This window comes from Panthera onca, chromosome E2 (genome assembly GCF_046562875.1).
Source record: "Panthera onca isolate mPanOnc1 chromosome E2, mPanOnc1 haplotype 2, whole genome shotgun sequence".
NCBI lineage: Eukaryota > Metazoa > Chordata > Mammalia > Carnivora > Felidae > Panthera > Panthera onca.
In genome coordinates, this window is record NC_138353.1 from 34741369 (window position 1) to 34767020 (window position 25652).

The 25652-nt window shown below is 41.3% G+C and overlaps 1 protein-coding gene across 5 annotated transcripts in view; it reads right to left on the minus strand.

Annotated features, from left to right (window-relative positions):
• CSNK2A2 (casein kinase 2 alpha 2) overlaps positions 1–25652 on the minus strand; it is a 41605-nt gene that overhangs the window by 8182 nt on the left and 7771 nt on the right. For 4 of the 5 annotated variants that reach the window (XR_009615346.3, XM_078438835.2, XM_060650638.2 and 1 more), the window contains exons 3-11: positions 23068–23169; positions 20209–20259; positions 10273–10332; positions 5096–5179; positions 4192–4302; positions 3834–3935; positions 3215–3315; positions 2263–2411; positions 516–609 (exon numbers count right to left, since the gene is read on the minus strand). Coding sequence is in view for 4 of the 5 variants with exons in the window: in XM_060650638.2 (XP_060506621.1) it covers positions 533–609; positions 2263–2411; positions 3215–3315; positions 3834–3935; positions 4192–4302; positions 5096–5179; positions 10273–10332; positions 20209–20259; positions 23068–23169 (837 nt within the window). In the remaining variant the exon portion in view is untranslated. The remainder of the gene's footprint in view (positions 1–515; positions 610–2262; positions 2412–3214; positions 3316–3833; positions 3936–4191; positions 4303–5095; positions 5180–10272; positions 10333–20208; positions 20260–23067; positions 23170–25652) is intronic. The other variant, XM_060650640.2, reaches the window with a different exon arrangement.

A 25652-nucleotide genomic window follows, 5' to 3' on the forward strand; every position in this document is an offset into this window, starting at 1 on the left:
AAATACATAAAACATGAATTTGTAAAAGAGCTTAAAAAAAAAATACTGTCACTGTTTTAATATCTCCTTTTCGTAAATGAGGCTGGTGTGTCAGTATAGACTGCTGACATTTTGCTAAAACTTGAGCCTGAATCTCACCAAAGGAAACCCAGACCACAGTGGAATAGATAGGAAGTCAGATATTCAGAGCTTGTTGACTGAACAGGTTAATTCAACAGCGGTCTCCTGTTAAATAAACGCAAATGCACAACAACTCCGAGTCTCTCATCTCCCATGCATTCCAAAGGGAGTGTTCCCTCAAATCCTGAACTATGTGCATCGTCACACTGCCAGAATGGCGGCTCCCTGTAGTAACTAGTACTGGGGAATTTCTTTCTTTCTTTTTGACATTTAGGTCTTTACTCTTCTTTGCATTTAGAAGGAATGACTAGAACTTCTTTTTATCACATTGTAGTTTCCTTCAAAATTTGTGTTTGGTTGGTTGATTTTATTGGCAAGCATCAATGCCGCATTACCCGTCGCCTTCCAGACTTCACCGGGCTGCCGTGAGGCCACTGGAAAGCACAGCGTTGTCTGCACAAGGTTGGGACTGCTCCTTCACCACGGGGTCTGCAAGGAAACGGGACAGAAGTCAGCTGAATCAGGGCCGGTAGAGTGTGGGAGACACCATCATGACAAAACCCCTTCCACGGTGAGATAGACAGACTGACAGGGAAGACAGAGTCAGAAGGGCAACGGAAATCACAGAACTAGGAGCGCCTGGGTGGCTCAGATGGTTAAGCGTCTGACTCTTGGTTTCGGCTCAGGTCATGAGCTCAGTTTCGTGAGTCTGAGCCCCATATTGGGCTCTGCACTGATAGTGTGGAGCCTGCTTAGGATTCTCTCTCTCCCTCTCCCTGCACTAATAAACTTTTTCAAAAATTAAAAAATAAAAACAAATTACAGATCTAAGGTTATAGAAAAATCAGACACTGAAAAATAATCAGGGGAATTTGCTCTTAGAGTCAACTCTTAACACTTCCCTCAGAAGGCAAGTTCAATCTCTGAGGCCCATGGAAAACAGAGGCCCAGACTCACTAACTTCCCACTGTTCAAAATTACTACTTATTTTCTTATGTGTTCTTTTCCCTGAATACTGTCATATCCAACCCCCAATTTCTTCAAATCATGTGTGCTAATGAGTACTCTGGAGCAAAGGGAGAATGAAAGAGCCATTAGAAGACCTATCAATTTTAAGCAACAGTCATTTGAAACATTTTTTTTTTCTTACAAAAGATGTGTATTCAGAAAAGCAAATAAATCACAAATTACTTACTATAAAACACTGGAATTCTTAGTTCAATTTAACTCAAAGGGTAAAAACGGCTTCCTGTGCCAGAAACTGGAAAGAGGACATCTGAGTTGCACTTGTCTGAGGTCTAGAAGACCAAAGGGTAAAACCTTTCCAATTTGCTGTCTACTAATGCTTACAGGCCAAGAGGTTCAAGATTTATTTTCTTCAGGTAAGATTTGTTTAATCTTAGGGGGAGGAGGGGAGGAGGGAGGGAAGACAGCATACTGGCCAAGCAACAGACAGGCTGAAGGTTTTCTTCTCAATTCAGAGAGTGAACAGAGACGGGTCCTGTAACCTTCATCCCCAGTCTCCCCTGTGCCTGGACTAAATCATCTCACGTTGCCAACAATTAAGGGGAAAGTTTGTTGGAGACATCTTTATCAGTGGGGGGTGGGGAGGCCTGTATGCATGCAGACGATAAGCAACCACATGCACTGAATACATACACACACTTTGAAGCGAGACCTAAAAATTCTTTAATGCAGGTGAGATTTTAGTGCAGTCCTTCCATACCTGCTTTCCTTTCCTCAAATTCCTTTTGTTTATTTAACTCATTTCTTTCTTTGAAAATACACTACAGTCACCTTATCACTTTTAACTAACTACTTGGTTTTTGAAGAGAAGAATACCTTTGGTTAGGTTTCCATACAAATATATACACTTGAAAACAAATTTTAGATACTTGTGATCTATAAGCTCAGGGCCACAGGGAATGGTCCCTCCCGGACTCGAGGGAGCTAAGGCAGTGAACAAGCAACCCCTCTGCAGAGCAACTGCAAAGTTGTCTCAACGGTCTAGAACTAATGAGGCCAAATTCTAAGGACGATTCAATACAAATACCTAGAATTCTCTTGACTGATCTCAAAGATGAAGAGAAGTATTTTTCCTTTAGTAAGTTATGCCCCTGAAAACAGTCCCTGGAGACTCACAGAAGTACGGGTGCTCCATGGCCTCTTTGGCAGTCAGTCTCTGCTGATGGTCGTATCGCAGAAGTTTGTCCAGAAGATCTAGGGCCTCGGGGCTGACGAGATGTCTGTTCTCACTATGGATAAAGTTTTCCCAGCGTTTCCGTGAATGTCTGAGAAAAAAGGGAAGCAATAGTATTCTGAGATTAAATTCAACAAGGATCCTGATGCATTAGGGCTAAAGCCAACAAAATCTTAGAATAATGCACTGATTCCAAGCTTGTGAAACCTCATTCTCGCTGGTACCTGCCCCACCCCCGCACAAATACACTCGCAGCATCCTAAAATAAAAACTGTGCTCTATGACTGATAAATAAAATTAGCTCTAACTTCTACATCTGATTTAGTTTGTGGCACCTTTCTAGATCGCTTTTTATGCCTCAGGCTTTTAGTCAATTTTGGTGAGGCACAGAGGTGATGGGAGTTATTTTTGTTGTTCAGCAGAAATATTTAGAGAGCTAGCCTCAGAAACATAGAGGTTCCATAAACCACTGTTTGAATATTGTCAACACATTTACTTTTCAACACTATTCCACTGTACCTGAAAATATGCTTTCAAATTTGCTATCTTGTGGAAAATCCATTACACCGAACAAGAAAAACTGTAACAGTCTTACTCCTAGAAGAAGCACAGCTTTCTAAAATAAGCACATGCTGTACCAGAAAGCTGGTTTCTGTAACAGGATTTTGTCTTCAATTTTTTACTGATTGACAGACTATCTCTTGAAGAAGTACAATAACCGAAAGACACATGTAAACACTGCCCAAATACTCTCAAAAAACAAGTTAAAAAAAATACACATGGGAATAAAGAAGTGTGTTTCAATTCTGCTAGGATCAGCCAGCGATTTCAGCCAACACTCCCACTTTTGAAATGGGGTAAAACCCTCTTTCTCTCTCCCTCTCTCTTACTTACTGTCCCAGGATATCGTTGAAGTGCGGATCTAGGTCTATGTGATACTTCTTCAGATAGCCATACAGCTCATCTGTACCCAGAACCTTGGCAATGCGAACAAGCTGAAACACAAAACAAACTGACCAAATCACTGAGCACCGGGCTCACTGCAAGCCTGTGAGGTGCTATCCCAAGGAATTAGGGGACTTCCACATCACTCTACCTCCAGACACCAGATACAGACTGGAGCCAGGGGCTGACAGGAGGCAGACACAAGGACACGATGTTCACAGAAAGCAAATTTCCAAACTGCCTTTAAAATGGTAACAACTTATGACAATAATCTAGAAGCTGACGTTTACAAGAGGCATCACCTAAGGACTAGAATCTAGTTTTATTTAGACAAGGAGTGCGTGACTTCACAGACTCACTCTGGAAGTTGGGCATAATGTCACTTTATCTGTTATGTTTGGGGACCTGGTAACCACAGACAAAATTTCATGAAATTCTTTACCCTGAAGGAAAACTTATGTGCAGACACTCAACGATATTTAGTGGCTCAAGGGTATCACCCCTGTCAAAGTACTCCATTTTCTCGGCTTCTGCCCTAACAGGGAGGGGCTAGTTAGTGTTTGCTCACCTGGTCGTAGTTGTCCTGTCCATGGAAGAAGGGCTCCTTTCGAAAGATCATGCTTGCTAACATACAGCCCAAACTCCACATGTCCAAGCTGTAATCATACATCTGAGGAAAATAAGGTTGGCCTGTCAGGGAAGGGTGTTACAAACGCATTTTTCAGATCTGAATTTCTAGTCTTCAGGGTGACCTTTGCACATATTTTACAATCGAAGCAAAAAAAAAAAAAGTCATTGAGAAAAATTTGAAATTATCACTTTGGGTGGGGTTTTCAATATATCCAAACTGCTAAATAAACAGCAAACGGGGAGAAGCACTAAGGCAATACACCCCGAATGCACAGGTGCTTGGCTAACAGTTTTACCTGATAGTCCACGAGGAGCTCCGGGCCCTTGAAGTACCTCGAGGCTACACGGACATTGTACTCCTGAGCAGGGTGGTAGAACTCTGCCAGGCCCCAGTCTATCAGTCGCAGCTACAAACATGACAGAAATCAAACATGTAAAGCATGCAGTTCTAGACTCCTGTGCCTTGGAACAAGGCCCCATCACACTGGCTAACAATTACGTGGGCCACATAAAAAACGTCAAGTGCACTGGCAAAAATTACACTTTCAGCAACTGTGGAAGAGGTCATTTCTAGAGCAGAGCACTCAAAATCCTATTTGCTTTTTCTTTTTGAAAATTTAAATTATCCTGGGCTTCTCATTCTCTTTAGATCAATAAAACTTAAGCTTTTCTTTCTGTCTCCATAGCACTTCCATGTATAACACATTCCCCCATCATTAATAGCTTCCATTATAAGTTCCAGCCACAAGGGAAAGGGTAGGGGACATACAACCCCAGTCCAGAATCAAAGCACTGCTCCAGCTTCTCATTAATCTAAGTAACTGATTCATTTACTCATCTATCAGGGACAACCAGAATTGAATATCAAAATAAGGAGGGACCCAAGTGTACTTTTGAGGCCAGGCAGATTGGTCTGAGGGTCATTAAATGAAGTAGAAACCATCAGCTGTAGTTTCTTTGCAGGGTCCTCCAGAAAACCATGACCAAAATAAACAAGGGACTATAGTTAGGTTCAGCTGTCTACTTTCCTTGTGTACTATACTTATGCAAAGTGGAAAGCAGCCCTGGAGACTAACAAGTAACAGAAGCCCGCCAAAGAAAACAGCATGGGTCTCCAGTACCACCTCAGTACTGGCCAGCATTTTGTTCGGCCGTAAGCCTCCCGAGGAAAGACTTGTTGCTGCCTGGCTGCAACGGTACCTTTTTCTGTTGATGATCTATCATGACATTGTGAGGTTTCACATCCCTGTGCATGATTCCCTTGCTGTGGCAGTAATCCAGAGCCTATTAGATAAGAAAGCAGAGAGAAAAAATAAGCAAACCGTCTACCAATTCCCAATGCAAGCATATTCTTATTTGTGATAGCTTGACTTGAGTATCTCCTAAAGTGCAGCTTACTGTCTGTAACAGATGAGAATAAACACGCTCAGAAGATATCCCTTGCTCTCTGCCCACTATGCTGGCAGCTGGTGGAAAGGGGGCTATGTTAAAAAGGAGACAGACACACTTTGGACACTCCTCCTACTTGTAGTTGGTAACACTTTACCAGCCACCTAGACTCAGAAATCATACATCAGCCTGTTAGTCTAGTTCAATGGGTTTAAAAACAGATCTGGGAAACCCACTAGAGTCACTTCTCATAGGGGGTTCAAATGCCATGCCAAGAGTCCCTGTGGACACGAAGAATGGTATCTAAACGTATTGTTCAACATGGCTTATGTTTTAGACAAGTGCCCCATGTGGATTTTTGAGATTAACAAGTATTCTAGTATTAGTATTTTCCTTCAAAAATAATCCCCGAGGGGTGCCTGGGTGGCTCAGTTGGTTAAGCGTCGACTTCTGCTCAGGTCATGATCTTAAGGTTTGTGGGTTTAAGCCCCGTGTCGGGCTCTGTGCTAACAGCTCAGAGCCTGGAGCCTGCTTCAAATTGTGTCTCCTTCTCTCTCTTCCCCTTCCCCACTTGTTCGCTAGCACTCTCTCTCTCTCTCTCAAAAATAAACATTAAAAAAATAATTTAAAAACAATCCCTGAGCCAGTTGGCCTTTAAGAATTATATTCTGGGGGTGCCTGGGTGGCTCAGTCGGCTAAGTGTCCGACTTCGACTCAGATGATGATCTCATGGTTCATGAGCTCAAGCCCTGCATTGGGCTCTGTGCTGACTGCTCGGAGCCTGGAGCCTGGAGCCTGGAGCCTGCTTTGGGTTCTGTCTGCTCTCCCCCACTCTGTCTCATTCTCTCTCTCAAAAATAAATAATCAGCATTTTAAAAATTAAAAAAAAAAACATTACATTTTTACTCTAAGGAAGGATATTACTACGTTATATTTCTACTCTAAGGGAGGATATTGCTTCCTAAAAGATGAATGGTATGCAGGTAAGATTTTTAAGTGTACAACACTTTTTTTTTTTTTTTTTAGCACGTTTATAGAGTTGTACAACTATCACCATAATCCAGTCTTTACCATCTTCCCAAGAATTTCCTTTAGCTTGCCTGTGATCAATCCCATTTCCCATTTGCCCCCTACCTCAGCCTTAACCACAAACCTGCTGTTACTATGGATTTGTCTTTTCTGGACGTTCATTAAGTGAAAAATACAATATACAGCACTTTGTCTATCTTCTTTCGCTCAGCATGTTGCTGAGATTCATCCGTTACTTTCTTCCTGCTGAGTAGTATTCCACTGTGCGGACGCACTAGTCGATGGACATCAGAGCTGTTTCCGGTCGTTAGCTATTATGAACATTCATGCGCAGGTCTTTGACAGGGCATAGGCTTTCATTTCTTTTATGCAGATTCTAGGGGTGGATGTGCTGTGCTGTATGTTAGTTTACATCAGACTTTTCAAGAATGTCCTAAATGTCTTCCAAAATGCCTGCTCCATTCTACATTCCCATCAATAACGTATGAAGGCTTCTTTCTCCACATCCTCGCCAATGCTGGTCATTGGTTCATCTTTGTAATTACGACCATTCTGACAGGTTTGAAGTGGGATCTCATTGTGGATTCGAATTGTATTTTCTTAATGAGTCATCAAAGTTGAACATTTCAGGTGTTACTGGTCATCCTCTATTTTCTTTGGACAAATGTTGATTCAAATCTTTTGCCCGTTTTTTCTTCAGGCAGTTTGTTTTTGGTGTTCAAGAATGCAAAAATTTGCTCTAAATCTCCTTTTCTAACATAGTATCTATTTCCATAAATTTCAAATTGGGCACTTCGGCTGGTCTCAAAAAGCACTGCAGCCCACTCAAATGTTATTCCTTGGGTAACAATACTTGCAGCCATCATCTTGTGGTACCTACTATGTGCTTGGCACTGAGTGCTCTTGGTAGTTTTCCTCGGGACAAAATAAGGGTTTCTCAACCTCAGCACCACTGACGTGTTGGACCGGGGAATTCCCGGTTGTGGGGAGCAGTCCTGTGCACGGCAGGATGTTTACGAGGCTCCCTGGCCTCTTCCGACCAGATGCCAGTAGCACTCCTCCAAACCGTGACAACCAAAAGTGGTTCCACATATCGCCAAATTGACTTGGTTGAGAACCACTGGACTAGGCATTTTTACATAGGAGAGAATGCGTAAGTCAGAAAATGATCCCTAGGATTGGTATTCTGGGAACAAGAAAATCTTGCTTTCCCCCAGACACAGGGTATGATGTTTCTTATACGTAGGTTTAAAACAGGCAAAACTAAACTTGGTGGTAGAGGAGGGGATCCTGAAGAGAAGGGACACATGAGACCTTTTGGTGTACTCATAATATTCTTGACCAGCCCTGTCCAACAGAACTTTCTGCAATGACAGAAATATTCTAAATATCTGCACTGTCCAATATGGCAGCTACTAGCCACATGAGGCTACTGAATAAACGAAATGTGGCTACTGTGATTAAGCAAAGGAACTTTAAATTGAAATGAAAATTTAAGTAGCTACCTGTGGGCAACAGCTACTATAATGGACAGCATAGTACCACATATATCTGGGTGAAGGTTTTACTTATGTGAAATCCAAAAACCTGCACACTTAAGAATTGTTCATTTATGGAGCTTCTACTTCAATTTAATTTTTTTCTTTGTTTTGTTTCACAACAACAGTTGTAGCAAGATTCCACAGTGGCTTTGTGGCAATGTTTTATGAAACCAGGGCTCCTGAGGACAGACCTCCCTGGATCCGAATCAGGAGACCAGACAGTGTACCCAGCAACGACTCAATAGCCCTCAGCCTCAGTTTCTTCTACATTTTTGGGAGAAGCTACATATTTCCCCTACCCTATCCCCATTTTTTTTTTTTTACCCGAAGAGAAAATTTAGCAAGTGTTGATTCTGTTATTTTGCCTGGTCTTCACCCAAAGGAATGAACTAATTAGGATCATAATACCTGGGATGTGAGAAATATTTGAGGAAAGCAAAAGTTGAACAAGTACAGTAAGAGAATTAATTCTTTTGCCAACTTCACTGGTCAGACTCCCTGTGGAGTTACTGACATGCTTTTAGATTCCTTGGGGAAGTTATTTCAGTTTAGAATCTGATATTATCTGACCATGAAGCATGAAAGACATTTTTCAAGCTTCATCTGGGCTTGTGTGCCACATTAACAGAAAGCAAGCCCTTACTGCCTAGTTGCTAGGGACATCAGACACAGAGAACCACCTGAATGACCAGCCTGCGAAGACCTGTGCCACTGGGATGTCTTCACCCGATCTAAGGACAATTGTGCTGGGTTATAAATCTTCACCTTTGGTGTGCACTAAGTGAAAACCACAAAAATCTTAACCCCTTACTTAAACAAAATAACCAAGTGACAGATTTGGATTATAGCTCTCATAGGGTGAATGCATGGGGTTCTCTGGAAAGGGCCTCCAGGAAAGGAGCTAAGCCTGAGAGCTCATAAGACCACAACACTGCAAACCTCTTCCCACCAAGGCCTTCGTTCTGGTCTGGAGAGGACATGGAGAGAGGTGTGATAAACCCAGCTCTACCCTCACATGTTTCTGACCTTACTGATAAAAGAAAGACCCATCAGTTGTAAGAGTGATCCACCTAAGTCCACCACCTTGGTACCAATGACAAGTGGTTTGCGCAAGTGCTTATAAGAAAACACATTCACTTCCCACAGCCAGTTCTTCAAAGTCCCACTCCCTAAAGCCTTGCCTTAATTTGGGATTTTGTTCAAACAACTGTTCGCAATCCCATCAAAACTCAATCTTGGCAATTTTCTTCAATAATGCCAGTAACTCAGTCATCTCTACTCTTTCAGAGGTCTTGAATTGAGACCCACAACCCCCATAAGACTTTAGGTAATACTGTATATGTATACAGGCATTTTGGAGAGGTTTTATACGTTTTCCTAGTGATCCATGACCCCAAACAACTTAGGAACCATTCATCTATCCAATTTTACAAAGCTTTTTAGAATTCTTTACCTAAGTGTTTACCTAGACTAAAAAAACTAAAACAAACAAACAAACCAAAAAAACATTCCTCCACCAACCATTAGTGTTTCAGAATTTCCATCTTGGGATTACTAAGTCTCCTAGAAAGACGGACCATCCATCACCTCTTCTTGCACGTCAAGGTTAGTCAGGGCCAAAGAGTAGGTTGGGAAGGGGATTATGAGAGATGGCAAGATAAAGAAGGCCGAAAATGCCTACCATCCCAGTACACATTCCCTCCACACTGTGACTTCAATGCTCTTTCCATCAAATAGTCTACCTCTCCACCCTTTGAACCCAGGCCTGGCCCATGACTTGCTTTGGCCAACAGGGCATTTAGTAGACATTTATACAAGCAGAAGCCTGAGAAGTGCTTACACATCAAACTTTGCCCTCTCATGCTATTAAGAAGCCAGAGACCACCATGGGAAGAAGCAGCCTAGACTAAACCCCTGGAGGACAAGCCTTGAGGTATTCCAGCTGCCATCCCAGATATGTGAACGAGGCCATCCTGGACCAATGTGCTCTAGTCAAGGTGACCCAGACCAAAAGACTCATCCAGCTAACCCACAGAATTGTGAGAAATAATAAACAATTTTTTAAAAAATCATTAAGTTTGGGGTGATTTGTTATACAGTGAAAACCAATAGTATTAATTAAGCAGCAAAAAGAAAACCCAAGGGCCAATAAAAGCTATGAAGGAGGTTCTGATTTCTGGTATAATGTCCCTAGTATCTCTTGACTTGGCCATCTTTCTCAGTTCCACTGAGAAAGTTTCTATGTAAAGATCCTGCAACAGAGATCTCAGTGTAAGTTAAAAAACAACAAGAAAACTCCCACTTCACTAAATTCTCTAAGTATCAAGAAAGAGTCTGAGATCTCTTTGTCCCCCCAAAAACTTCTCTTTTAACGGATACACCTGAAAAAATCCACTGCTTATTATGAATGTCACTTACCTTAAGCAGCTCATACATATAAAACCGGATATCAAAGTCTGTCAGGATCTGGTATAGTTGCTGAAACAGATTTCAGAAAACAGAAAGTTAATTTAGTCTCATCATATCTTGTCATCCCAAACATTGGTCACCATTCTCTATAAACTTAGTACTTAAGTCCCTAAAGAATCCCAGGAATTTTTACCATCTGATCTGGAACAAATGGGGACAAAGACCAAAGATGAGGGTCTAATACTTCAGTCTCTTGTTAAGGGGAAGAAAAAAAAAGGAATTCCAAGGGAAACATTCAAGCCAACATGGATCTTTTAAAAACTTGTTTAATGCTCCAGGATTTCAACACCCACAATTACATTATTACGGAAACGAAGTCCAAGTTGTCCAACTGTCCTCATATTCTTACTACACTTCAAGCATAGCATAGCAGTACAGTGTGCTGTAGAGAACTAAGTGGAGAGCAGGACTTGAAGAATTTCATCAGCCCATGTGGCAAGTGGCAACACAGTAAGTACATCTCATGAGTGCATCTGCTCACAGAAACAGGAGGAAAGTGACTGCGATAGCCCTTGGAGATGGTAAGAGGCTTAGGAGAGGAGCAGGGGAGTGAGATGCTGGAGGTAAAAAAAGAAGAGTGACAGGAAGTGAAAATGACTCCAGGCAAAAAAGGACACAGGAAAGAGTTCTCATTACCAATAATCCAAAGGAACACCCACTCTGAGTTTTTTCAAAATTTCAATTTCTAGGAGACAGTAGCATTTATACATCCAGGTTCATTAGAGTCATCACAGAACCTCATCAGAAACTATACTATTATTTCTGGTAATCAATTCCAAGCAGAGCTCTTTCCCCATCAGTCCAAAGCAGCACTGTCTATAAAACTAATCAGTGCACCTTTATTAAACTTATTGTTTCTTTATTGGAAGACTCAGGCAATGGAGGGAAACTCTCTAACGAGCAGTGACAAGCCTATATAACATGTCTGTGGAAGAGGGGAAAGCCAAACTACACATCCTTATTTGTTTGCATTCATAAGAATGATATGAAGACCTTAATAAAACATGGTTTCACATGTATGCATGTGGGGGATGGACTGCTGGGGCTCAGGGAAATAAGACTTTTAATCACATACCATTTTATAGTTTTAGATCCACGTAAATATAACCCCTGTTCAAAAAGATTAAGAAAAACAATCTGCCAAGAATCAAATTTAACATCTAAGAACACCAGGACTTGTTTTTCCCTGTTAATAAGTGAGAGTAATTCTCCCCCCCAGCTTGGCAAGAATATTTGACTTCATCAGTCTCCGGGAGCAGCTGGCTCAGCGCAGCACAGGGAATGAGGACACACGGACCGGGACACCCGCGGCACTGGGAGCTGCTCCGCTACTGGAAACTAACCTGGGGTGGGAAGGAAAGCATCCGGGCACGTGGCACCAACACGCCACCACTTCTGCTCAGGAGCTAAACACCCAAGCGTTCTGTTGTCCCCCAGCTCCACACGGCAGGGAAGACTTTGCAGGCAGTGTCCCAGCACCAGTATGGATGGACACAGGCTAAAGATACTATCTCTTTGGGTGTCAAATCAGCTCCTCCTTCGAGAATTAAGGAGATCCCTCCCAGAGACACACCAAGTTGAACCTCATGTCAATAAATAGACTGTGAAAGTGAAGCGAGCATTTTCTAACCCTCAGAGGGGGCTGGAATATTTTATTTCCGGAAAACAAATACGGGCTATTTTATCATTTGGATTTTTGTCTGTGGAAGGCATTCCTCTTGTATCACGTGGTATCTATACCAAGCATCTGTGCAAATGGTATAAGGCATAATAATAATAAATGTCCTTGGACCGCCAACATAGTACTTCTAGCTACTCCAACCAATATCAATTTTATGTAATACAAAAACCACTAGATGAATGAATGTATTAGGCCTAATACATTACAGAGTCCTGAATGACAGGCCGACATTTACTCTCATTTCTCAGGAGCTCAGGATAGGAGGAGACCCAACTACATGTTACATTTTACCACCTGGGCCTAAAATTTAGGACTCAGTAGGGTCCACAGTCTGGCTCTGACCAACTTTCACAGCTCTGTCTCCATTTCAGACCAAATAAACCTGGTTGCCTCCTCCATTCTTCCTTCTCCAGTGTCCCCACCTCCTCCCAAATCTCTAACATCCCGCCCCTCTCCCCTGGCCTATAAGTAAGCCCATCCCATCTAGTCTCTACAAAGCTAACAGTGGTCCCTTCCTTCTCTGAACCCGTGCTACTTAATGTCCGCTAGGGTGTTCAGAGGACAGTGACAGCAGCAGCGTCCCCGGAGTTGATGCTCCCTACTCAGATACTAGCAGTGACCTAAGGTTCTCTAACCTGGCTGTGAGCACCAAGAGGCTGCTCCCGTCTGCCCACACCTCAAGTCTCATGCCAGCGCCCTCACATATCAGGTGCATACATTGGTAGGGAAAAACGGGTTCTGGGGCCGGTGGTAGTCACCAACTTGGTGACTCAACTTCTTTGCTCTCCCTCCCGCAAATATGCAAGAAGCCACTGTACAACCTGGTCCACAGTCTAAGTGCTAAGATAACCGAACAGTGGAATAGCATACCCTGTATACACCCCACCCCATGAATGGTGGTTCTCAGCTTGTACCCAGAAGGCAGTTGATGAACATTTGTCTTCGATGATGTTCACTGGTGGAACAAAATTAAAATGGTTTCCCAGGAAATACAAGTCCAAAGAGTCTATGACAAATTATAAAGGGAAAGTTCACATGAGCCACACTTTTCCTCCATTCTTCTTACCCAGCTGTGTGCAATGGCAAATTGTCAGCAGGAAGTTAGCTTTGCTTATACTTTTATAAAATAAGTGACTTATCAAAAACAAAGCAGGCCTATGCTTCTCAGAAGATTACAAAGATGCTGAGGAAGACTATTCACCAATCCTACATTGGTTCCAAAGCTTCAAACACAGGCATTTTCTTAGAAATCAGGGCTATCTGAGGACTACCCAAAGGGCTAAAGGTGGAAATTTCCTAGGACTTTTCATTAACCTGCGAAGGTCTGAGGAGGACAATGGAAAAAAAAAAATAAAAGGCAATTTGATTAACAGACTCCAAATCTCCTTGGGTTTAGAACAACCGCCCAGAAAGGAATGGCCATGTGGGCCTCACTTTTGCTATATACCCATAGGTCCTTGGACTGCGGGTATAGCTCAGGTTTATCATGACGAGGTTCCCCATCCCCAGTGACTGTCATTTAGGATGACTACACACTTTAGGAAGGTTCCTAGTCACAGGTGGGAATCAGCAACACAGCAAACTCACGCTGCACACACAGCTGGCAGATTCCCTCACATACACACCTCACTTGGTCTGTATCCAGAAATCCCAGGGGTCCCCATGTAGGGAGAAGAAAAAGCAGGGGGAGTGGGATATAAAGTGAAAGGTGCTTAATGCAGTTGTCACCTGTTTTGGCATCAATGTGCAACCCCAAGATCCAGAATAAAAACCAAGGTTAATATTTTCAGAAATTTAAGGAAGCAGGACAAATCATTGATCAAGCAAATCAAAGTTATGACTAATGATCTGAAAATGTCTTATAAAGAAGATCTCTGTATCAAACTCTAACAGCATTAACAAGGCCTCAAGATATCAGCTAGTGAAGGCCCATCTCTATGGGAGTGACTTAGAAATTCTCTACAGAGCAAAATAGGTCTGCTTCCTTTTCAAATGCAGTCTATTAACCAAAAAGAATGAAATCTTGCCATTTGCAACTACGTGGATGGAACTAGAGGGTATTATGGTAAACGAAATTAGTCAGAGAAAGACAAATATGACTTCACTCATATGAGGACTTTAAGAGGGAGGGGGCCAAAACATAAGAGACTCTTAAATATGGAGAACAAACAGAGGGTTACTGGAGGGATTGTGGGAGGGGGGATAGGCTAAATGGGTAAGGGGCATTAAGGAATCTACCCCTGAAATCATTGTTGCAATGCTAATTAACTTGGATATAAATTAAAAAAAAAGGGGGCGCCTGGGTGGCTCGGTCGGTTAAGCGGCCGACTTCGGCTCAGGTCATGATCTCACGGTCCGTGAGTTCAAGCCCTGCGTCGGGCTCTGTGCTGACAGCTCAGAGCCTGGAGCCTGTTTCCTGTGTCTCCCTCTCTCTCTGCCCCTCCCCTGTTCATGCTCTGTCTCTCTCTGTCTCAAAAATAAATAAACGTTAAAAAAAAAAAAAATTAAAAAAAAAAAAAAAAGGCAGCCTATTCAGGGGGCCTTATCAATCTTTAAAATGTCCAAATGATAGATTTTGCTTAAAATGCATACTCGTTTTTTTAAAGTTTATTTTTATTCTATTTTGAGAGAGCGCCAATAGGGGAAGGGCAGAGAGAGAGAAAGAGACAAATTCCCAAGGAGGCTCTGTGCTGAGTGCAGAGCCTGATGTGGGGCTCGAAATCATGAACCATGAGATCATGACCTGGGCTGAAATCAAGAATCAGACGCTTAACCAACTGAGCCACCCAGGTGCCCTTTTATTCGTTTTTATTTATACTCTTCCAAAGGCATAGAAAGCTGAGAAGCAGGTCTCAACAGAAACTTTTTCTTATACAAATGGTACTTTAACTTTCTGGAGAAAATGGTGAGTTTGGGAGTGTTCTGTAACTGTTCATTCCACTTTTAGAAACTGGCCTTTCCTATTCCTTTGTTTGGAAATTCTTTTTTCTTAAGTGTCACTATGTATCTTTTATTATCACTTTGACACATACGAAGCATAACTGAGGATTTCAAGGAGAAATCAACCAAACCAGCTCTTTCATAAAACGAAGTATCAAGGGGAAAATGAATAAGACCACAGAAGATCTGAACTAAATTAACAAACTTGATATAAAAAAATGGCCATGTACTAAAGTCACAAAGCAATCATCAAGAAATTCCAAAAACCAACATTATGTAGGTCATGTTCCTCTGGACCTAAAGATAGCCAAATTATAAATCAACAATAAAAGAATAATTTTTTTGAAAAAAACAAGTGGTTCCTCCATCATATTCACAAACATACAGCTATGAAGGGCATTCTTAGGATAATTAATTACTGGGAAACTTCTGAATAGGGACTCTGTACTGTGTGTTAGATGGCATTATTGCATAGATATTAAATTTCTTAACTGTACTAACAGTACTGTCATGTAGGAAAAAGGTCCTGCCTAGTTCCAGTGCTAGCATATCTAGAAGTGAAGTATCATGATGCTTGCAATTTACTTTAAGAGGATTTCAGTAAAGAGATAAAGGGCGGGGGGGGGGGGGGGGGTGGAGAAAACATCAAATGTGGCAAATATTTTTAGTTTTTTTAAGTGTTTTTTCCCCCCCAGGTGGTTTTTGTTTGTTTAGAGAAAGGAGCACTCCAGCAGTGGAAAGAGGCAGAGGGAGAAAGAGAGAGAATCTTAAGCAGGCTCCATGTTCAGCACAGGGCTGAACACTGGGCTCGATCCCACGAACCTGGGATCAAGACCTAAGCCATAATCAGAGTCCGAAGCTCAACTGACAGGCGCTCAGACGCCCACAAATGTGGCAAATATTAACAACCGGTGAATCTAGGGGAATAACATGAGGGCATTAACTGACCACTCCTTCCGATTTTTAGTAGGTTTAAAATTTTTCCAAGTACAAAGTTTGGGGAGAAAAACTCAAATCCACAAGTACTTTGTACTTCTAATCTGAAAACTACATGGAAATGAGCTCCATGATCACAGCATGCAGCAGCTAAGGTGGTGCCTGGGGCGGCACACACGTAAAGCCCACTCACCACAAATCAAGAAAGAAACAAATGAAATGAGCGGACTTCAACTCAAGAAGTTAGGGGGAGGGGCGCCTGGGTGGCTCGGTCGTTTAAGCGGCCGACTTTGGCTCAGGTCATGATCTCACGGTCCGTGAGTTCGAGCCCCGCGTCGGGCTCTGTGCTGACAGCTCAGAGCCTGAAGCCTGTTTCCGATTCTGTGTCTCCCTCTCTCTGCCCCTCCCCTGTTCATGCTCTCTCTCGGTCTCAAAAATAAACAAACGTTAAAAAAAAAATTAAAAAAAAAAAAAAAAAAAAAAAAAAGAAGTTAGGGGGAAAACCGTAAAAACCCAAGAAAGAAAAGCAGCAAAGAAGGGAAAAAGAAAGAAAGAATTGAGATAGGAGCAGAAACAATGAAGTAGAAAAAACAAAAACATTTGAGCAAAACCAAAAGCCATTTCCATGAAAATATTAGTAAGACCTCTGTAGCAACACTGATACTTTTTTAAAAAAAGAGAAAAAGCAAAAATAATGTCAAAAATGTAAAGGAAAACATAATTACAAACACATTACAGTCTTTAAGCCCTAGGAAAATTCTATTAACTTTATGTAAATAAAACTCAAAGTGGTCAACTTTTATAATAAATATTATTGGGGTGCCTGGGTAGCTCAGTCATTTGAGAGTCCAACTCTTCTCTCTCTCTGCCCCTCCCCAACTTGTGCTCTTAAAATAAATAAGCTTTAAAAATAAATAAGTAAAAAGGAAAAGTGTAGTTCAAAGTCTTCCCTTCCCTCCCAAAAAGACATCTACTTAGATAACCCTTATTTCATATAAACTTTCAGAGACTAGAAAGGAAACACTACCCAACTTATTTTATGAAGTCAGTATAATCCTGAAGCCAAAATCAGAGTTTGCAATAAAAGGAAATTATAGATAAAAGTTTATTATCAATGTGTTAACAAAAAATACTGAAAACAACAGGCTGCAGGTTGTATCCCTGTTGATTCACCTGGGATGCTAAACCAGGGACCAACTCCCCTGGGTGATACCTTAAGTCCAGTTATTAATACACTTAACAGTAAAATGAAAAAAAAAAAAAACAAAACAAGCTTTTAGAATTAAGACAGATACATGACAAAATAAAAAGGACATTAAACTAACTGATTTCTCTATCTGTGGTCTGTCCTACCACCCGGAAAAGACAATGACTGTCTCATCATGATCTGTTCTTCCGAAATACACCTCTGCTACCTGCTGCTTGGTGATCTTCTAAGTAGACTAAAACGGCAGGGCTTGAACATTCACTGGACCTCCAGTTTAACACGGCAGACCAAATACATCCTCCCTATACTTCTTCCTGAAGCTCCTCTAAATTAACAGTAAAAGGAATGGGGCTTTTGGTGGGGGAGGGGGGATTCACTCACAACTAAGAGAATGGAAGAGATGACAACATTTCGAAGCTAGAAAAAAAAATGTCCAACTGACTCAGCAGACCAAAGAAGCTGAACTTCTGCCCAAAGTGGAGGGGATCCGGAAACAAACCACCTCACATGAAAGAACTTACAGAAAGGCTCAGGAATCAGTGACCCCAGGTACCAAGGAAAGAGAGTAAACAGATTCAGCTGAAAACAGGAAAACAAGTTTAAAACACCACACCAAAAATGAGGGAATTACGTGAAAGTCTACAGAACTTTCCCAGAGCTCTCCTCCACTGGAGGCTGAGATGCCCGTGGCCAGGTTCGCCACCTCAAGACAGGAGTTGACAAGCCGTCATCAGTAATTTCAGTCCTCTAAAACAGGAGTAGACAAAGTCCGTGCCATTTCAGACAACTATAACAGACAAAAAACAAGAATGCACAAAAAAAGGAATCTGAAAGAAAAACTGAGAAAGAGTATGAAGAAGAAAACATCATGCGGGCGGGGGGGGGGGGGGGGGAGGGGGGGAGAAAGCCCACATATTCTCAGTGAGAAAATAGAAGATATTACATAAAAGAACAGGATACTACTTTTAAAAGTTCAGAGAACAGAACAGAGCTAAGAAATAAAGTCTAACGTTCGAATGAGTTCTAGAAAGTGAGAACAAAGAAGAGAAGAAAATCAAAGAATGTTAAAAATATTGTTCTAAAATGAAAGGACATGAGTTTCTAGATTGAAAAAGCCCAGCAAGTGCACAGAACAAAAGATAAAAGTGACCCATTCGAAGGAACATCTTTGTGAAATTTCACAGACTGCGGCTGAAGAGAAAATCCTAAAAGCATTCCAAAGGAAAAACCAAAACCAAAACCAGATCACATAAGGTGAAACCAGAATGGCTTCAGGGCTGATAAGGGAAAAAGCTCTTCAAAACTGAGAAAATTATTAATTACAACCCAGAATTCTATGCCATGGCAAGTACATTAATTGGAAACATAAAACAGAAATGTTTTCAGATATGCAAGCCTCAAATAACATTAATCTTCTACGATCTCTTTAAAGGAAGCTCCTAGAGAATGTGTGCCATTAAAACATCTCTTTGAGAGTTGAGATGTAAACGAAATAAGATTTCTCCAGGGAGTTAAAAATTTCTGCTGTTAAATCAACAGAGCAGGCATCAATTCAAGAAACACAAAATGATGAAGTGAAATTTTTATATGTATGGCTAGCCAATTGGTAAAAACTTATTAAGGAAGCAGAAGCATTTAACTTAGGCATTTTGCTATGAAGTTTCATTAAGACCAGCTTTCAAACTTTTGTATTTAGGAAAATGTTTGGTTTCATTAAGAAATGCATACACATTCCCACTCATATACGTACACCTTGATAAACTTGGGTCATTCAATGGCAAAAGTGTGATTGGCTTTGTGGATCAGCAGAGTACTACTTTAGCAGCTAAGCACTGCTATGCTAATGGAAAATGTAGCCCTCCTTTTTTTTTTTTTTTTTTTTTTAAAAGTAGTCTTCCCACCCAGTAGGAGCCCAATGTGGGGCTTGAACTCATGACCCTGAGATCCAGACCTGAGCTGAGATCAAGAGTTGGATGCTTAACCAACTGAGCCACCCAGGTGCCCCATACATCCTACTTTTATGAGTTCACTATTGATTTCACCCTTAGGGAGTCACATTAGAGGCTCTTTCTAAATTAAAGAATTAACAAAAAAAAATTGAAGAGTCACATTAACAAGGGAACTTGTTACATATGGAAAAGCTACACTGTATATAAAACCTGCTTATTGTTTTATCAGTTGTAATAGCCACTTTTACTTATTTTCCACAAATTAACCCTGAAAGTTGTTTTAGAGTGATTACCTAAGAAAAATTAAATGTGAGATAAAGCTCTTTTATTTTCACCCACAAGCTTCACTCCTAATACCAGCATCTTTCAACTGCTGATTTGGTTTTGCCCCTAACTTCCATCACAATAAAACCACAACCCTTTCATTCACTGACAGTGAATGATAAATCACCTAAAAGTTCTCCAAACACCTCTCAAAATCAATGCCACTATTTTGTTTTTATATTGGTTTTCATATTCTGTTCTACCGTGACCAGAATGTTTGGCCCCAAAAACCTTGGCAGAAGTTAAGGCTTCAGTGTTTGAATAATAACAAAAACAAACTCATGAAAAACCAGCTTAAAACCATGCTTTTGGAATTACACTTCAAGTCTAAATTAATTTGCATTATAAATAGAAGAAATGTAAATAACCCAAGATAAGGTTTTTCTAAAGCACAGTGTCTCTTAACTAGCTTTTTTGTGTCATTTGCTTTGTATACAGTGTACATGAACACACACACTCTGACAGCTTGAATCCCATGTGTTGCTTCTTTTTATGTAAGCCCTATATCTGTTTATGACTTATCAGCAACGGAAGATTCCTATGCAAATCAAGTATCTACCCAAAACTATGTTGTCTAAAACAGGAGTATTATAGATGAGGCATTAGCTTAGACTAGCAGCTACTCTCAGAGTAAGCAAGGCAAAGGGTGATGAGTAATTTCACCAAATGCAAGAACCCCACCCACTTTCTGCATCCTGTACTCCTGCTATAAGGAATCCAATTTGTTAATTCCCAATCTCACCATGACTTTTCCTGAACCCCTCGTGTTCTGAAGTATCAACAGTATTTATCGCCACCTCCCCACCCCCCCCTCACCCCCATGCCAGAAAGAAAAAGCATATACGCACCTTAAAATCTGTATTATTGATATATTCAAATACCAAAGCCGGCGTCTTTGACTGCAAGAGAGAATAGTAATGCCTTATAAGTATTCAAACAATAAATGTACTTTGCTTCTGTCATACCCATCCATCCCCAAATCCCACTTAAATGAAAGAGGGATTTACTCATCAGGGAGAGCCTTTTAAGAAAGTATCCTCTTGAGACTGTGTGTCTGGAATTTGCTTCAAAATAAGTGGGGACAGTGGGTGGTGGGAAAGTGGGTGGCAGGCAGATGAAGCAAAGTTGGCCACAAGCTGAGGCACTGCTAAAGTTGAGTGATGTGCGCAGGGCGGTCCATTATATTATTCACTCTACTTTTGTAAATGGTTGACATTTTTCGTAAGTTGCTTTTTTTTTTTTAATCCTCTGACCAACCTGTCAGTGGGCCTGGCACATCATGTGAAGATTTACACTCTGCAGTGTTCCAGTCTGCCAACCACAAAAGGAGTGACATGTTTTCATCTTGGTTTAGCAACCCAGATGCATTTTACAGAATTATCATACGTCTTGGGAATCTATCATAGGCCTTTTCAGGATCCAAAAGGAAACTATCTATGATTATCAGCAAGCTATAATGTGAAATTACTGCCTTGGCTAGAGACCACCGGAGAATGTCTGACTGTACAAAGTAGATATGTTCCCCCCAAAATTCATGCATAACCAAGTATTTCTAAAGCACTATAATCGTTAATGCAATGAGTACATAATATCCAATATTTCCTTGTGTAAATAGATTTCTCAAACGTCAGGTTTACTTATGGTAAAATAATGCTAACTAGCAGTAATAAGCTTTCAAACTGGGAGAAAAGCAGAGGCTTAAAGGGTTACAGGAAGAAAGTCACCTTGGAAATCTCTATGGCCAGGAAGTTTTGCTCAAGGAAGCAGGTGGAAGTTACCTAGGAGACAGGCCACAGTACGTGCACACAAGCCTTTGTCAGAACAAGCAACCCCGGCAGCCATAGGCAAAGGTTTCCTCAATAGCCCAAGGATGACAGGGTTTCATCAAGACCACCAGATCTCTTTACTGTCTGGGAGCAAGCCCATTTCCCTACAGGTCTGGGGAGGAGGGCTCCCTGTTGATTTTCATCCATCTTGATTTGTGTTACATAGTACATAAAACACACACATGCCTCAGACAACAAATTACAAAAACAGTAAGATAAATATCACTAACTTAAAAAAAAAAAAAAAAAAAGCAGCAGCAAAATGAAGATGCTCCTGGTGTAACAGTAATACATACTGGCTCACACTGCAGGCCGTTTTCAAAGACTATGGATTTCAGAGTGAGTCATTATAAAATCAATCTGAGCTGATCAGGCTGGGATATACTTTTTTTTTTATTTATTTTTGATAGACAGAGAGAGACAGAGCACAAGTGGGGGAGGGTCAGAGAGAGAGGGAGACACAGAATCCGAAGCAGGCTCCAGGCTCCGAGCTGTCAGCACAGAGCCCGACACGGGGCTCAAACCCACGAGCCGTGAGATCATGACCTGAGCCAAAGGCAGACACTCAACCGACTGAGCCACCCAGGCACCCCTGGGATATACTTTTAATGCCAATTAGATTCTAGCAGACAACCATTCTTCTGAGTCTTGAGGGTCCAAGAAGAAAAATTTTCCTTACTCTTCAGTTTAATAACACTGGGGAATCTTGAGCAAATCACTGAACCCCTGTAGCCTTTGGTTTTCTTATCTGTGCAAGTAACACTGTGGCCCGTGATGGCATGTGCTTCAACTTGTGAGGATTGAATGGCTTCGTACAGAATGGTGTCTGCACACAGCAAGCACTCAATGCACGTTGGCACATCATTTCTTTCTTTCTTTCTTTTTAAGTTTACTTATTTATTTTTGAGACAGAGAGCGAGAGAGCAGGGGAGGGGCACAGGATCTGAGGCAGGCTCTGCGCAGACAGAAGAGCGCCTGACATGGGGCTTGAACTCACAAACTGTGAGACCATGACGTGACCTGAGCCGAAGGCAGCTGCTTAACCAACTGAGCCACCCAGGCACCCCAGCACATTGTTTCTTTATGTCTTCATCAGACAGAAGCAAAGACCTACCTCTCAAACAGAAAGCTATCCTGGGAGGACAGGAAAACAGGTGAGGCAGAACAGGTGAAGAACAGAAATGGGGCAGGAAGTGGAACATAAAAACTCTAGCTAATCATAAACACTTAGGGTTAAGTTACTTCTCAAGAAGTGAAAACAAAATTAAACACCAGTACATCTAAAATGGCTACAAAGTAAGTATATTTAACAGAAATAGTTTAGTTGTATCAGCACGTACAATGTGAGCCCCAGTGGCGGATGCTGAATTAAAGCTTAGTATGAGAAGCAGCAAGGTGCCTTCCTCAAAGGGGCTGCGGGGCTGTGATCTGTCCAGCTCTCCGGGCCAGGTGTCCGCATGGAGACATTCGGTATTTCCTTCTCCAAACCCAGATTTTCAAATGTCACGCTGACATTGTGAAGTACAACAATGCTAATTGGTGGTAATAAGCTTTCAAAATCGGAAGAAAAGTAGGCACTTAAAGAAGACATTCAGCGAACATCTGTGGGCTGAATCAGGAGGAGGTAATAAACCTGGGCCAGGGATTTTTCTATACACACTTTTAGGTTCCCTAAAAGTGGTGGTGGCTACTTTATCACTGGGCCATCATGATTTTTTCTCGTTTTCAAAATTATTCAGTAGTAAAGAAAAACATGATCATTCCCACTATGTAATGACGTTTCTCATTATTTTGATGTTCTGTGTGACACACACACACACACACACACACACACACACACACACACACTTTCTCCTTCTCCCCCCACCATCAGGCACCTACCACAGGGTCCTTCACAGTGTCAATCAGCTTAATGATATTTGTTCCACCACGAAGGTTCTCCAGAATCTTAACCTCTCGTTTTATCTTCTTTTTCTTCACTGGCTTAAATACACAAGAGTAATCGGAAGTGAGATTCCTTTTGAAGTTAATAAATAAAATTTTAAAGCAATGTCAGCTAATCAAGTGGATGCTGCACTATCTTGCACACCATGGTGTTATGTAAACGAGTGTGTCTAAATTAGAAAAGAAATAAATATCAAGATAAAACGGGGCCTGCCCTTAAGAACATTTAAGACTAAGTTAAATACAGACTCATATGGCATATGTGTCAGATCTTTAAGCAGCTACATTTAGGGCACTTACAAATTTTGAACACCCATGTCATACTTTAAAAATAAAATGCTTTCTAGATAACTGCCAAATGGAACACATTATAGTTCTGAACAGCTGTATATCATGCGCTCACAAATGGAAAAACTGAAACAAAATGGTGAGACACCTGCTCTACCAATGAGTTCCGTGTAATTTTGTCTTCCACGAGTGAAGACCAGGTCACTGACATCAAGTTACAAACTTGTTTCCCAGCTGCTGGCTCCCATTTCCTGTTGCCACTCCCATTTCCTCAACATCTAAAATCTGACATCAGCACAAAGCCAGTAAAACTACCCAACAGATCCCATTCCTAAAAAAAAGATGACGGATCAGCAAAGGAGAACACTGATCTCTGATATAGTACTGATTGGAAACTTCTACCTGCTAACCTTTCCATCTGCTGGACAGAAAATTTAAAGATCTCAATTAGAAACACTAGCATTACATGTGTTATTTCTTGTCTTAAAGAATTTGAAGAATGAAAGTAGTTCTGGAAAAAGTGACACATCACAACCAATTATGTTTTATAAAGTACTTAGAACACTGGCACGTAGTAAGTACTCAATAAATGGGAGATTTACTCTTTTCACGCTTTTAGTTAGTAATAAGTCACAAAATGCCTATGTTGTGGACTCAGCCTGGCTGAGCCATTTGTCCAAGGTCCCACAGCTAACAGGGAAGAGTAAGGGCGGGACTCAGATCTAGATAGACAGTGACTCTGCAGGCCTCACTCCTGGCCACTGCGCTCTCATTTCTCAAATGTGGCTATGAGTGAAAGGGAACTAAGGAAGAGGAGTATTCTATCACGGAGACACTACTATGAAAGCAAAGGCAGAGTCAAATGGGTTTGCAATGAAATAAGATTTTAAATGCCTGCATGTATGGGGTGGTGGGGGCGGGGAGAGATAATACATATCCCAGAGAAACTGTCATCTTTTGTTGGTCACTAAGCTACAGCTTTGAACACATAACAAAACAGCGGGAGATTATGAAACACAGAGCACCTGCATCACCTCTAACAGGGTGCTTGACGGAGAGACTGGAATCTAGCAGTATTCTTCCAAGCCAGCTGCCACAATCACGTCCGCTCCACTTTGTTAGGGTTCCCAGTGGAGTAGAACTGGCCACTGTGTCTCTCCTACTTCCACTAAGGGATCTTATTCATTCCCTTTTTCATTAGGGAGCTCAATACTTTGGGAAAATAAAGCACTCAAACATGAAGTACAACTTGATCAGAGAATAGCCAGAGAAGGACATACTACAAAATAAGTAAGTTTCAAAACTGTCAACGTCATGAAACAGACTGAACAACTGTTCCAGATTTAAAAGATATGACAACCGAATGTAACACATGACCTGGGATTTTCTTTTACTATAAAGAACATGATATGGACAACTGGCAAATAAGAACAGAGGCTGTAAGTTAGCTAACAGCACTGTATCAATGTGAATTGCTGATTTTTTGATCATAGCACTGTGGGTTATTTAAGAATTGTCTCTGTCTTTAGGAAATGCATAATAAAATAAGCATCACTGCAATTTACTCTCAAGCACATAATCATGTGTGTATATACATACGTATACACATATGTTTACATATATAAAAAAAGCAAAAGCAAATATTAACATTTAAGAAATCTGAGTGAAAGATACATGGGAATTCTTGCAACTTTTAAGTCTAAAATTGTCAAAAAGTTAAAAGAAAAATAGAAGCTAGCAATTATATTTATAAATTCAGCCAATGCTACCATTACATTCAATGTAAGAAAATTCTAGAGTTGTCACCCACTCCTGGAAAGCAGTTACAGATCTGTGGATGGTAACAGAGGAAAAAATACCCCACAGCCAGAAATCTGGATACACCAAAAACCTTCCTCTCTGCCTAACAGTCAATTCGTACAGGAGGAACCCATTAAATAAGTTGTCTCATGACAATGCCCCATGTAAAGCCTTGCTTTGCTCTATTATTCAGCAACAGGTCAAGCAGGCACACTTCCTGGACAATGCAGCTGAGACCAAGGGATCTTTTCATTGTGTCCTAAGGTAACTTACAGAGCAAGTGAAGCATTTTTTAAAAATTATTTTAATTTTATTTGGGGGGTGGGGGGAGGGTCAGAGGGAGGGAAAGAGAGACTCCTAAGCAGGGTCCATGCTCTCAGCACAGAGCCGGACGAGGGGCCCACAACCCTGGGATCATGACCTGAGCTGAAATC